Here is a 15,677-nt window from a genome sequence, read left to right on the forward strand (position 1 = left end):
GTCGAGGACAACGACTCTCGTATAATTGTAGCTGATGTAAGAGCGGTTTGGGAGTCATGATAACAGCACGTGCTGTTCCCAATATGTTTTCATGATGCTTCAACTTTAGTTTTAACGAGTGTTTTTTCACCTCTTTATGTAACACATTGTAATTAGTTTGAGTCCAGAATCAAAGCTAAAGCTAGTGGGACACAAACCCATAAACGGACAAATGTGCTTCTCTGTGTGTGTCTGTGTACACTCTCACGTGTGTGTGTGTGTGTGTGTGTGTGTGTGTGTGTGTGTGTGTGCGTGTGTGTGCGTGTGTGTCTGACAGGAACGGGTGTTCCTCAGTGTGTCCAATTACATCTTCACTGTGATCTTCGTGAGTGAAATGATGATGAAGGTAACCATAACAGCGCACCTCACATTTTCTCATCTTACTTTTAAAAGGGCAATTTTCTTCCTGGGTGGAGATCGGAATTGGTTTTGGTCTCATTTTACACCTCATATTATTTTATTATTTCAGTAATTTTGCTAGATCTGTGTGTGTGTGTGTGTGTGTGTGTGTGTGTGTGTGTGTGTGTGTGTTTGAGAAGGTGGTAGCTATGGGCCTGTACTTTGGAAACGGTGTCTACCTCCAGAGCAGCTGGAATATACTGGACGGGCTGCTGGTGTTTGTATCACTGGTGGACATCCTGGTCTCCATTGCATCAGCAGGCGGTAATCGAATCTTAGGCATCCTCCGCGTGCTTCGTCTGCTCCGCACACTGCGACCTCTCAGGTGGGTGTATGGTAGATTTTCTCTTATGTTTATTCCATTGAAATTATCTGGTGTATGTACATTGGTGTGTGACTGTGTGTGTGTGTGTGTGTGTGTGTGTGTGTCTTGCAGGGTGATAAGTAGGGCTCCAGGCCTAAAATTGGTGGTGGAGACTCTGATCACATCTCTCAGACCCATTGGGAATATTGTCCTCATCTGCTGTGCTTTTTTCATCGTTTTTGGAATATTAGGGGTCCAGGTAATCATTTATGCCGTATATTTCCTGCTCGTCAACTGTTGATTTAAGATAAGGCTCAGCGTTTCACCCCTTGACTGAGGTTCATCGAAAAATAGCCAAAACTTATTGTCGCACAGTTTAATGTCGCCAAACATCCAAAGCTTGGTGTGTTTTCTGCTGCAAGAAGGCACTGATCACTGTAATTTAAAGTAAATGAGGCAGAGCTCAGAAAATGCTTCAGGTAATAAAAAGGGAAGAGAAAAATTGGGAGAAAATGCAAATTGAGCTGCTGATTATGCACAAGAGTTCCTGGAAGTAATTATAAAAAAAATGTTTCACCTACAGGGGGATTGTGCTGAGAGGAGATTTTTTTAAATTCGATTTTCACCTGGATTTTTGCATAATTATTTTCTTGAACTGATAAATGTTATTATTTATATATTTCATTTATTAATATTCATCCCTTTTGTTCATACCAATAAAAGAGATAGATTTGTTTTTTTAAAATAAAAAGCTAAAAAATAAAAAACGATTTGATATAAATGTTGTTGTAAAACAGTGATTCCCAACCTCATAATACATCTGAAGGATCCCAAATAATTAAAAGTATAAGAAAGAAAAAAATGTTTCTATAACACAAAATTATGTTTCTTTTGTTACTACTTTTGACTCGTAATTGCTTTTTTCCTTGTGAAATACTGGATAGTTTCACCTCCTCAGACCACGACAGACCTCAAAAATCCTTTAAATGAAAGAATCTAAAGGGGAAAATTGCTCTTGAAAACTGCAAATCTCTCACATCCATATTTCTTCATATTAAGGGGCCACATGCCAAAACCATTGGGAACCACTATGTAAAACCAAATTTTTTTCAATGGTAATTTTGTACTAAAATGTAAAGGCCTTCAATAAGCTCTCCTCCTCTTTATTCTAGTTTCCATTTTGCATTATTGGAAATGACGCTTGATAAGTGCAGAAGCTAATATTAACACAGAGGCATATTTCTCAAAAACACAATATTATCTTTTAATGAGAACACTTCATGCTGGGGTGTTTCAGTGCTTGTAATGTCTGTAAGGCAGGCTGGACCAGGTGGTCCTTCACTTCCCCCGCTGAGTAATTTACTGTACACCAATACATCAATCTTATCTCTGCTCACTCAAGCTTTGTTTACATTTCCTTGAGGTTACAGTGTTCTCGTGTGTTTTTATCTGTGCACACATCTGTCTGTGTGTGCAGCTGTTTAAGGGGAAATTCTTCTACTGCGATGGGCTCGACGTGAGTAACATCACCAATAAAAGCCAGTGTCTGGAGGCAGGGTACCGATGGGTTCGACGGAAATACAACTTTGACAACCTGGGACAGGTTTTTTCACACACGTACACACACACACACAAACACACACACACACGCACACACACACACACACACACACACACACACACAGACACTTGCTCTAACAAACTGATTGATAGCATTACACTGATTTCCATGTGCATCACTCTTTCAGGCGCTGATGTCACTGTTTGTGCTGTCATGTAAAGACGGCTGGGTCAGCATCATGTACGACGGTCTGGATGCTGTCGCAGTGGACCAGCAGGTGAACACACACACACACAGACACACAGACACAGGAACAAACAGGCTGTGTGGAGTAAAAAATTAACAGCAGGGAGACATACAAACCATTCATCCAGTGTATACTGCATTTCACGGAGTTTTGGTTCTGTTTTGTGTCAGTCTCAGGCTCCATTTGATCTTGTTTGTTTCAAGCAGAAAGGAGAAATATTTCAGGAGAGAAGGGAGGTGTAAGGAAAGAAAAAAGGCAGATGGGGAAATAGATGTGAGTTGACAGTGGCGGTGGCACCGGCAGTGTCACTGCTGACTCAGGACTTACATTGTCTTCTTGTTTATGCTCTCTCCGCTTCTTCTCCACCCCTTCTCACCCACCTTTCATTACTCTTCGGTTCTCCTCTTTTTCCTTTTTGTCCCCATGCTACCTCCCCACCTCTCTTCTTCCATTTTCTGTCTTTTATCTCTTACTGCAGCCAATAAGAAACAACAATCCATGGATGCTGCTGTTCTTCATCTCTTTCCTCCTCATCGTCAGCTTCTTTGTGCTCAACATGTTTGTGGGCGTGGTGGTGGAAAACTTTCACAAGTGTCGCCAACAGCAGGAGGAGGAGGAGGCACGTCTGAGGGAGGAGAAACGACAGAGGCGGTTGGAGAAGAGGAGGAGAAGTGAGAAAGCACGAAGGGGGGGGGGCATACAGTATGTGGCCAAAAGTATGTGGACACCTGATCATTACACCCATATGTAACTGTTGTCGTCATTCCAAAACTATGGGCAAAAATCTGCTGCCAGAATGTGAAGGCTTTCCACGAGATTTTGGAACCTGGCTGCAGGGATTTGCTTCCATTCAGCCACAAAAGCCTTATTCCTAGTGTCCACTGCATTCTGGCTACACAGCAGCTGCCGGAGATGATCCGCTGCCATTCTAGCTTGTGTGTCAGTGTCCACTCTACCAATGACTAGGGCTTCTCACTTGCGGCGTACGCCTGGCTCTTTTCTCTACCCTGCTTTCTTTTCACCTCGGGTCTATTTTTGCTGGACCAGTTCATGTTTCTGTGATTAATGTGCATTAATCACAGAAACACAAAATTACCATTAATTTCATATGTAATGATGCCTTCAGTAGTTATCGACTATGTCTTTACATTCATGTTGCAAAATGTGTTATTCTTGTCTGTTTTTGTCGCTTCTGCTTCAAAGTCTGAAGAAGATGGTTTTCTTTCTGCTAATATATACTATTCAGGAAATAGAGATCCAAAATAAAGATAAGGTGGCATGCAAAAAATGGCACTCAAACTACTCTAAATGGAAATGCGGCTGCTGAAGAACAGACTGAAAGAAGAAGTAACCAATGTTTCCAGTGTCCACTGGAAACAAATCACATTTCCCGTTGACACTAGAAACATGATGTACACATGACAGATCCACGGTGCAACTGGACCACGATGCACCTACATGGTGGATACTTAGGATTAGTGAGCTCGGACTCTGATGAGGGGAGTGGAGTGAGCTTCTCCCAAATGTGTTTAATGGGGTTGAGGTCAGACCTCTGTCCAGCCCAGTCAAGTTCTTCCACAGCAACCTGGGAAAAACATTTCTTTGTGGACCTGGCTTTGTGCACACGAGCATTATTGTGATGAAACTGGAGCTACAAAGTTGGAAGCACATTATTGTCTAAAACACTGAAGCATTAAGATTTCCTTTAATCTGAAGTAAGCGGCCTAACCCTACTCATGAGGAACAGCCCCAAACTAAACACATACAAGACATGGCTGTCTATGTACTTTTGGCCATATAGTGTAGATACATGATAACACACATGATAAACCTCTTTTCCCTGCATACATTTTGTATGAGTACATGCATAATTTCTGCCTATATTACACCCAGATACACTCTTAACGGTGCTGCGCACACACTCTGTTATGCTCTTGCTCCCGCTCTACCTCATTTTTGTCTCACTCTGTCATTCTCTCCCTCTGCAGAGTAATCTCTTGTAGTACTTTCCTCTTAGTCAGTTAACTGTCTGGCAGCAGACAGCGAGGGTTTCTGCCCAAAGACACCTTGAGGTGCCATGAAGTGTTTGTGTGTGTGTGTGTGTGTGTGTGCGTGTGCGTGATGAATAGGATTGAATTCCTGAGGTGGCACTTTTTGTCTGTATACACACATACATGCACACTCACAGCAGTGTGCCACTTGGCACCCACTTCACCGGTGACTTCATAGCCCATATCTTATTTTTCTTTCAGAAGCATTTTAATAACCGTGTGGGTGTGTGTTTGTGTGTTTGTGTGTGCGCGCGCGTGCAACGCAGGGGCCCAGGAGAAGCCGTATTACGCCGACTACTCCCCATTGCGTCGATCCATCCACACCGTGTGCACCAGCTACTACCTGGATCTCTTCATTACCATCATCATCTTCACAAACCTCCTCACCATGAGCATGGAGCATTACAACCAGCCTCAGGTAACCATGACAACACCTTCTACAACCTGCTCTAGGACCATAATGATGAAGCGGTATGTGGTTGTACAGTACAACTACAGTGGGTCTTTGACGTGCGCGTCTGTGTGTCCTGCAGTACCTTGAGGAGATACTGAAGTACTGCAATTACGTCTTCACCCTGGTTTTTGTCATCGAGGCAATTCTCAAACTCATCGCTTTTGGCCTGCGCCGCTTTTTCAAAGAGAGGTATTCACGCCCTCACATGAATACAAAGACACTTACCAACAAATAGCATCCTCCTTAGGGAAACTCGAATTGTGCGCGCGTGTCTTTGTCCAGATGGAACCAGCTGGACCTTGCCATTGTGTTGTTGTCCATCATGGGAATCACATTGGAGGAAATAGACCTTAATGCTTCCCTGCCCATCAACCCCACCATCATACGCATCATGAGAGTCCTGAGGATAACACGAGGTACACACACACACACACACACACACACACACACACACACACACACACACACACACACACACACACACACACACACACACGTACAGTGACACAAACACAAAAACACAACTACCAAACAGGATGATATGTGGCTGATAAGAGTCGACACGTTGCAATGTTTCAGTGCTGAAGCTGCTGAAGATGGCTACGGGAATGAGAGCTCTGCTGGATACAGTGATGCAAGCTCTGCCTCAGGTAAGCGGCAGCACAGATGCTATGAAACAAAAGATGTGTGTTTAAGTGCTAGCCTGGTTTCCAGATCTGATGAAATGCAGATGGCTTGTTTTGTTTAGCAAATCATGAGGCCTGGCACTGACTGCCTCCCACATGATGACACTAATGACACAAAATGACCGCTAAACAAGCATGGGGACATCGTCATGTTTAACCAAAGGCTAATTGACTTTAACATAACTTTATGGCACATAACTTCACAGCTAGTTGCTACTCGGTATCTATAAAAAGATAAAATATGAACCAGAAAGTCCGGTCTGAAAGCTTATCAAACACAAAGACACCATAGAGCAGTCTATTCTCCTTTGAGGCGGGATTGTAAAACTCTGTCAAGTTATCATGGCAGCAGTATTTTTCTCCTCTGTTTGGATGTTTGTGAGCTGAACAATAAAATTAGCACAATGCTACAAGCGACACACAACCAAATATTCTTTCATTTTTGGACTTACACATATCTGATTGGCCAAAGCAAGAGGATTTCTGGATGACATGCAGCTAGAGCGATCTATGATGCCTTGTTCAAATTTTTGGCAGGTGACCCTACGTTTGTTTTTGTTTGTCTTTTCGCTGAAGCCCTCTTCAGTGGCACCTGTCTCATTGATGATGCTATGTTTTTTTGGAGTAGTTATTGTTGAATGAGAACAGTCGGGTATGATGCTGGCTGCGGTGCGTGGGAAGGCTTCATGAGGGATCTACCTCAGCTCCGGGCTCGGCGGACCCTCTGGGGACCCTATGAAAGATGAGCGGGTAGAGAGGGAAAGGGACAGGGAGGGTGGTGCATGGTAAACAGGAACAAACAGGTATGCAGGGCAAGCAGGCATTTATGGACTGTTTGAGGTGTGGTCCTGCTAATGAACTTCAGCTAAATTATAAGCATTTTAATTTTTCCTCGCAAATTTGAATGGGTAGTTCCAAAAACATCTGGAGCTTCAGAGTATTAAGCAGGTGTTCAAACGAACCAGTAGGAATCTCTAGTGCAGCAAAATAACCATCACTGCCTGCCCACCCACAAAAGTTGTCTTTGAAGTGACACATCACTCCCAAGGATAACCCAGGTCTCTGCAGTGGTGTCCTGAGTGCTTTTTCCCCTGCACTTCATCAGTAGGTCTATCCATCATCTAATTCGACATCTCCATAACTCCTCCCATGAGGGAAGGCAAGCCAGGTCCGGCCTGAATTGCTTTGTAATTCGAAATAAACAGGCATGTTTGTCATTCATGAGGGCTGGATCCAGGCTATGAAAGTGCAGCTCTGTTTCTCAAACTGAAAACTGAGATAGGATTCAACTCCAGGCATCATGATGGCTCCTATTAGTTTCTAAGAAGTAGTAAACATCAAAGCAGTAAGGCTTAGCAGTCTCTGTCTATGGCTTCTTCCTATCTGTTTGCATGTTTGCGTCTCTCTCTCTCTGTTTACTGTACATGTCTTTTTTCTGTGTATCACACACTGTATATATCTGTGTGTGCGTGTAATATGTCTGTCTAGGTGGGGAATCTGGGTCTGCTCTTCATGTTGCTGTTCTTCATCTATGCAGCTCTGGGAGTTGAGCTCTTTGGAAAACTGGGTTAGTGTGTGTGTGTGCATGCATGTGCGTGCGCGTGTGTGTGTGCGTGTGTGTGTGTGTGTGTGTGTGTGTGTGTGTGTGCATATGAGTTGGTGCTGATGTGCAGATGTATGTGCGCCTCAGCTGACACTGGTGAGATATCCATGGATTACGTAATATGAATAAATTTTGTTGTGTTATATACATTAATTATGTCAATTTAGAATCGGTGTTCTAATCAGTGCTCTAATCTACGCACACTACTCTTCTCTCCCCTCGCCTTCCTCTCCCACACTTATTGCCTCTGATACTCTTTTCCTCTTGTCATCCTCTTTCAGAGTGTTCGGACGAGAACCCATGTGAGGGTCTTAGTCGCCACGCTACCTTCGACAACTTTGGCATGGCTTTCCTCACACTCTTCAGGGTGTCTACCGGGGACAACTGGAATGGGATTATGAAGGTTATTCCTCTTTTGCTCCTCTGCTTTGCGGGAGTTTTTTAAGAGGATGGATAGATGACAAAGTCCACATTTTGGTCTGTGCGTATGTGTGTGTCTCAAAGCAACGTTTATGAGACGGGCATTGCACTAAGCAGAGTGAAGATCACTGTTTTTATGACAGAGTAAGAGCTGCTGACATTAGAGGGTGAGGATAGTGTATTACTCCTCGATGACAGGCCCAAGGTCCTTTTATGCTCAGATCAACATTTCCCCCTGTTGGAGAGGAGAGGAAGCACAATGTACTGCGTTAATAGACCTGAATATCACCTTAATCCCTTTATCTATGATCAGTTTTCTTGCTTCAAACATCCACCTTTATCCTCTTCTCTTATCTACGTCGTCCAGGACACCCTGCGTGAGTGTCGCCCACAGGATCGCAACTGCCTCACCTACCTGCCCTTGATCTCCCCCATCTACTTCGTCACCTTCGTCCTAACAGCTCAGTTCGTGCTGGTGAACGTGGTTGTAGCCGTTCTGATGAAGCACCTGGAAGAGAGCAACAAGGAGGCGCAGCTGGAGGAGATGGAAGAGAGGAGGGAGAGAGAGGAGAGGAGGGAGAGGGAGGAGAGGAGGGAGAGGGAGGAGGCCAACCGGCGTCTCAGCACTGCATCTTTGAGCGCAGACCTGGACGTGGATACACCTGCTCAGGTAATGTACAGTGTGAGTTCATATTTCCTGCATGTGTGGAGGAGAAGGGAGCGGAGGTGACAGTAACGATGACAGCGGTGATGATCTCATGTGGCAGGTGCAGGTTGAGGATGAGGAGTGTTCCCATGGCAACCTGCTGAGCATGGGACGCATACTGTCTCTCCCCAGCGACAGCTATGTTCAGCCACTCAGATGCTCCTCTTATCCTCCCGTTGGCCATGAGGCCTACTCCGGCTACAGCTACTCAGGTACCTTAGTTGTTTATAGCCTATTAAATTAAGAAACTTTTTTTTTTTTTTTTACTGTGCTATAACCACTAACTGATTGCTGTTAAGATTATTGCTTCCATAAATAGCTTAGAAGGCAGCTGAGGTGTGATGTGGTATAATGAGTCGCATTGGTGGTACTCACAGTTCCCAAGATATACCTTATCTAGTTTATGTAATAAAAACAAAACAAAATTCTAAAACAAACAAAGGTTGACGTCTTTTTAAACATTGTGTTTTTAGTTGTATATTTTTATTATTATCAACAGATCCCATGAACCAGGTCATAAAGGGTCATAAATATATACTTTTATTCGTTAAGAAGGCTAAATATGCCCTAAAACAGCAGGGCACTGTAGTTTTTATCAAACATTCCTGAAACAGAAGAAATACACAAGAGTGTATTTCTCGGGGTCTATCTTCAGTGGCGGATTAATACACATTTTGGTGCTGTAGTGAGTATTCACAGCAGCAGGACAGTGTATGTGGGGTTGAGACAAGATAAACTACAGTGCTCATTTTCGCCATAATGCAGGAACATGTCACTCTGCAACAGTCTGGCTCACCGGTGTGTTTTCAACAGTTTTTGGACAGAAATGGAAGTCTATGGCACAGAGAAATAAGCTACTGTATATCAGGCTTTGTGTAAACAGACAACTCTTATCAATAGGATCAGCTAATTGTTGATTTTGTTTTTTTCAGGGGATGTTCAGATCATCTTTACCGTCAAAACAAAACATACTGTATACATACAATAAAATTATATACACACACACACACACACACACACACACACACACACACACACACACACACACACACACACACACACACACACACACACATATAAATATACATACAATATCTTTATAGACATTTTATGTTGCTGGTCATTATTCGATTTCTTGAAATATATATTTATATACACATCTATTTTTTTTCCCATTCTTGAATATACAAACTACTTAAATGTTTGTGTTCACCTATCCCCATTTAGCTTTGTTGTCCTTATTTTTAGCTGTATGTCTATTGTCTATCTCTCCTGTGAAATCATTCTTGGAACTGTGTGTAAGTACACTGAGATCAAGAGAAAATCTGAGTCAAATTACCTGTATGTGTACACATACCGTACCTAGCCAATAAAGCTGATTCCGGTTTTGATTTAGAAATACTGTACCTTATGCTGTTGTTTTCCTTTCATTCATGTGATTTCTTTGCCATCATATTTTCTGCAGGCTCAATGTCATCTCTGGGCTCCAGTGGAGGCGGCTCTCTGCTGCAGGTTCCAGGAGCTCTGCCCGCCATAAGCCACGCTTCACTGGGTTGTGGACGCAGCACGAGGCCCATGATCTGCCTCAGCACCTCTCAGAGCATCGACAGACACTCCCCAAACAGACTCAGTCCAGCTGACAGTATAGAGGGATACAGGTTCAGTCCCGCTCACAGAATAAACAGACACAGACTTAACTCAGCTCATAGTATAGACGGATACAAGTTCAGCCCGGCCCATCGGATAAACAGACACAGACTCAGCTCTGCTCACAGTATGGATGGATACAGGCTGAATCAAGAACCAAACACAGACAGACCTAAACTCATGTCCAGTCACAGTATAGAGAGACATCCATCACTCAGACTGAGTCCCACTCACAGGGCCAGCAGACATCCTTCTCATTGGCTCAGTCCTGAAGACAGCTTAGACAGAAACAAGCTGAGTCCCTGCTACGTCCCGGATGGTTCGGTTCTGAAGAGACCAGCATCTTTCCGCACTTTGAGCAGACAGTTACGGAGACAGGTGTGTTATTATTAACTTCTTCTCTTCTCCCATCTTCTCTTGCCACACATGCATACTTTCATTTTTTCACCATTTTCAAATGCATGCTGTACAGTTTTAGAATTTTTGGATTATTTTTCCTGCTGTTCCAGGCAGCTATTGATTTCAGTTTATTTCTGTACAGTATGGAAAATGAATTAGCAAACTTTTGAAACTTGCCGAGTTATATTATTTATCACAGTGAACACAAGTGTTATGATCCAAAATTGGTCTAGGACAGAGGGGGAGTAACTTAGAACTAGATTAGTCAATTCTTTCAGTATTTCATTTTTTTTTCAAACTTTATTTATAATCTTTTTACTTTAACAGACACCTAATAGTCCCAACTACTCATCCACTAATACAATATATATATACAGTTGTCAAACAGCCATAAGTAGAAATAAAGTTACAGTACTAAATAAATTAAATAAAGGAATGTAACAAAAAAGCAGCTTTTGTTACCCTGGCAAGGGATCAAAGTTAGTAGGTAAGATACAAACAAAAGGAGACAGAAACTAACTTTAATTCAACAGAAAAATCACTACTTTCTGACCTCAACTTGACAACATATAGAAGTGCTGTGGACTAAGTCCTGACCAAATAGCTCACAAACAGGAATGCTCTGGGTGTAAACTGGTAGCAAAAGTGTCCAAGACACCTGTAAGTGCAGCTTCTCAGCTGTTATATACCCCGAGATGGACTGGTTGGCTGCAGGTCCCCTGATTCACCGGCCAGTAGCACAAGAGAGGAGGACAAAAGTCCAAAGAGCCGAAGGAGCAACACAGTACATATTAAAACATTTTATTAGTTAGACATTCACAAATGGCGGGAATTTAGCGCGAAGTTACATTATTGTTGCATGGTGATACGGTGCAGACGTTTCAACTCAATCTGTAAAAGTAAAGGCAGTTAAGGTAAATTAAGACTGTGTTCACTGTGACGGATTACATAACCCAAGCAAGTTTTAAGAAGGGGAATGGATGATGCCTGAATGGCACGAAAAATACAGCCAAAGACCAAAAGACACAACAGCAACATTTGTAAAATCTTTAGCTATACTGGAGAGAATACGATTTGTTGTTACTTGTAGAAAAGGGGGGTAAAAATGTCAAAAATTCCTGGTATGGATTTTTAAAACATTCAATCCATCTGAATAGGACACTCACATTCCTATACAGTATGTTCACTGAAAGAGTTATTTGTTTCTGTAAATTTTGGGTGGACCGCAACAGTGGGACGAGCCCTACAAATGTCCGTGACTGACTGACTGAGTGATAAAGTTACACCATTGGTCAGCCAAATGCCATGTGACTAAGTGTTGGCGTTTGCCCATTGGTTGTTGCTCTTTCAAAATGAATTGGCGCATACAGTTTCTATTACATCATCAGGGGGGCATTTACAGACAGTGTTGCCAATTTAGCGCCTTTGTCAGTAGATTTATTGGCTTTTCACACCCTTTTAGTGACTTTTCTTCACAGAAGCACTTAGTGATAAATCTAGTGACTTTCTGGACAAACCTTGCTTAGTGTCATTCAATTACCGTGTATGGTGATTTTGTCAAATCAGGATTTTAGCAGTGCAGAGCAGCATCTTGGAAGTGACTGCTGGTTAACATGTAGTCTTAATGGTCCAAGTTTCAGTCACTATTTCATACTTGTCCCGTTGTCTGACAACAGAAACAGCGAAACATGTAAATGAGAACAGATTTATTGGGAATTCGGCTGTATTAAAATACTGTATATGTGAGCACAGAGAGTAGGAGAGGAGCAAACAGATAAAGGGCGGTCCGGCCGCATAATAGGTTTTGACCTAGTTTTTTTTCTCCTCTTCATACTGACCATGAAGATATCCCTCATTAAAGTGACAATACTGTGAAACACTGGTGACAAAATCTAATGTGAAGCTCAGGCAGTCTGAGTTGGACAAATCGGGCTCAGCAACTCAGACTGCTAAAACTTCATATTAGCTTCAGATGAACTTAAGAATGTATTGAATATACATAGCAACAACCGTGGATTTTGTCTCCCATGTTTCACCCCAGGGTGATTTGCAAGCACCAGACAGTACACACTTTTACGCTTTTTGTCGTGACTGCATCCAAATTACAACAGATTGCATTCACAAATATTGTTCATCATTTGCTGTTGTGCCAAGTTATCACATGGTATTCAATAATTCTTTTATAAATACCCAACACACAATGAAGACTGTGTGTTTATTTGTGTGTGTTTGTGCATGTCTTGTGTTTGCAGGAGGCTGTGCGCTGTGACTCTCTGGATGGGAGCGGTTCAGCTGATGATCTGGCAGAGCCTCACCTCACTGTGTCCCCCGTCTCTTCCACGCCACCACGCCAGCGGTCGTCCAGTGTACACATACTGAAATATACACACTCCCAGAGGGTCATCTCATGCAGGAGCCACAGCCGGAGCCACAGTGAAACCACTGGACAAGAACGTGTACCTGAGCAGGCCATCTGTGGCGCGCAGCCAGAAACAGATGTTGAGAAGAGGCCTGTCAGCCCGCAGAGCCTTTCCAGTCTGAATGTTCCCAGCCGTGAATCCACCCTATCAGCTACGCTCTGTAGCTCCAGAGCTGCCAGCCCTGGCTCCAAACCCGGCCCCCAGTTAGATGAAGCTGATGAGGAAGTCAGCCGTATTAACAGTTCTGTTCACAGTCGCTCACACAAACAACTTCCTCCCAGCTCTTTACACAAAGGTAGACATCTTACCCCGAGCCCGGGGGAGCACAGGAGCCGCCTCAGCCAATCAGTGTCCCCGGTGTCGAGCACGCACAGGAAGCAGAGGATGAGCCCGCCGCCGGGGGAGGAGCCAGTTACCATGGCAACCCAGCTAATGGACAGCAGTGTAGAGCTGAGAAGGCGGACTCTGTCATTTGATGCCACAACCCTCTCTCCTAATCAACCGGAGGGGGAATCTGTGGACGACTAAACAAAGCCAGTGATGGGTGGATGGACTGGTTATTCTCTAAAGTGGAGAAGACGAATATGCTGCTGGAGCACAGGAGAGGGGTGGGATTCGCAATCCAAAACAGGAAGGACACCTGTTTCCTGTTTCGGGCGACGCCCCTCGCCTCGTCCCGTCCAATCACAGGATTTTCACAGGGCGTTTGAGACAAACTCTTTCAGACAGTGTATGTATGTGCTCAAAGACTTTTACCCCTTTGTGCTATTTGCACAGAAGATGCACATAAGAAGATGTTTCCTTTTTTCTTCTGTCATAGTCCTAGCTTTAGTTCAGACATAGCAGTCACTCTCCAGCTATATTTACCCAAACACTAACCTTCCCCTTGCTTGCGCTCCTCCTTCTGCCCCTTACTCTCATCCTTAACCTTGCACCTCAAGCCTAGGTCAGAGTACAAGACAAAATCACCCAAAAGGTGCAGCAAAGGTTAAGTTACTGACTAATCTGCTCATGTAAATATAGACATGTAGAAAAAGAGATAACATAGCTAGGGACTGCAACTAATGATTATTTTAATTATTGATGAATCTGCAGATTATTTTCTCTATTCATTGATTAATCATTTAAATCTATAAAACACTGTTTGACATCCTCAAACCCAAGGTGATGTCTTCAAATAGTATTTTTTGTCAATCTAAAAGTTCAAAACCCAAAGATATTCAATTCACTACAACTTTAGACGAAGAAATTCACAAACCATCATGCTGGAAAACAGACCTAAAGATTCATTAGGTCAATTATTAGAATAATTGCTACTCTTGGATAAGCACTTACGCTAATCTACACACAGCATCTAATTTTGTCTAATAAGAATTGTCTAATTTGCCAGAACTATTTAATGCAAGTAAAAGTCTCACATTTCTTGCTCTGTGGTGCAGAAATTACAGTTTATGTTTACAAAAGAAATTGATTTTTAAATGGTAACTTACAACAGTTAAAGATTTTTATATGAAATTGCTTAATTTGTAATTGCACACTTATATGAATTGGTGCAAACACTTTGCCATTTTGTAAGAGACATATTCCCGCAAAACAAATTGTAGAGCAGCTTGTTTAAAGTGAAGCAAAATGCAAATCTTATATTTAACCAAGCTGGAGTTTTTAGCTGATAAATATGACTTATATTCTAATTTTTCTTACCTCTTGACCCACAGTAAAATGCCACCGGATGTTGATTACAGTCACAGAAAAACCTTGATACCTTTTTGATTTTTCTGGGATTTTTCCTCCCTCGCCTGAATCCAACCCAGCCCTCAGAGTCAGAAAAATACATTTTCTGTCAGAGCCTCCAAGTTGAGATCCTGTAGTGTGACCTAGGCTTTAGTAGTCTCTACCTCGCTTTTTCCTGATCCAACCCATTCGAATGTTCAGACAGCTTAGTTTTCTCACTCCCCTCCACTTTCCTTTTCTCTGACTTAGTATTCTCAGGGTAGAGGTAGTTCAGACACAAGTGAGTGTGAAGCATGTGATCAGAGGTCTGCAGAGTTAGATCGCCCCCTGCTGTCTGAAGCCGGAGCTGGCCCGTGTCTTTGGATGTTTGAAGATATTATGGTGTTTGACGGGCGCGGGTTGAAAGGTAGACTGAAGCAGATGTACAGAAGGGCTTATTCAAGTGACACGACGTTGTGTAAAACTTTGTAGAAAAAGGCTAAGATTATATTTTATTAACACAGCAGCGATGATATGAGAACTGCAAAGGTGAATTTCTACATTTTTGAATGTCATTTTATCTGCTGGTGCTGGTGATGATAAGGATGGATGATGGTGATGTTAGTGTTATACAATGATGATGATGATGATCATGATAATGATGATGATGATGATGATGATGATAACTCTGGATGATGCAAATGTTCATAGTATTATATAATGATCCTGCAGATTCTCAGAAGCAGGGAATGATATACTGGAAGCTCACCTGCAGTAACATGATTGGACAGTGTTGGAATAAAACCACTTCCTCTCTGACTTTCATTTGACTCCATAACCTTGCTTCTAAATCTTTCCTTTGCCCCTATTTAAAGAGATTAAAAAAAAAAAAACAACACACACACACACACACACACAGTAGGACCGGCTGTGGTGTAGTCCTTCAACATGAGCTGTTTAATCTAAAAATAAAGCTAACACACAGCTGCTGCCTGCTAACGAATTCAACATAACTCGAGTACCCCGTCTAA

At 42.7% G+C, this 15,677-nt stretch overlaps 1 protein-coding gene across 1 annotated transcript in view; it reads left to right on the forward strand.

Moving 5' to 3' along the window:
• cacna1hb (calcium channel, voltage-dependent, T type, alpha 1H subunit b) overlaps nt 1–13,464 on the forward strand; it is a 42,536-nt gene extending 29,072 nt beyond the window's left edge. The window contains 16 exon segments of the mRNA XM_040146613.1: nt 317–385; nt 579–763; nt 875–1,001; nt 2,220–2,345; nt 2,491–2,580; nt 3,029–3,221; nt 4,868–5,019; nt 5,135–5,244; nt 5,338–5,471; nt 5,635–5,705; nt 7,230–7,308; nt 7,626–7,747; nt 8,132–8,434; nt 8,538–8,682; nt 9,936–10,495; nt 12,769–13,464. Of these exon segments, the coding sequence (XP_040002547.1) occupies nt 317–385; nt 579–763; nt 875–1,001; nt 2,220–2,345; nt 2,491–2,580; nt 3,029–3,221; nt 4,868–5,019; nt 5,135–5,244; nt 5,338–5,471; nt 5,635–5,705; nt 7,230–7,308; nt 7,626–7,747; nt 8,132–8,434; nt 8,538–8,682; nt 9,936–10,495; nt 12,769–13,464 (3,162 nt within the window).
• The last annotated feature ends 2,213 nt before the right edge of the window (nt 13,465–15,677 follow it).

Source organism: Xiphias gladius, chromosome 15 (assembly GCF_016859285.1).
Source record: "Xiphias gladius isolate SHS-SW01 ecotype Sanya breed wild chromosome 15, ASM1685928v1, whole genome shotgun sequence".
Classification (NCBI taxonomy): domain Eukaryota; kingdom Metazoa; phylum Chordata; class Actinopteri; order Istiophoriformes; family Xiphiidae; genus Xiphias; species Xiphias gladius.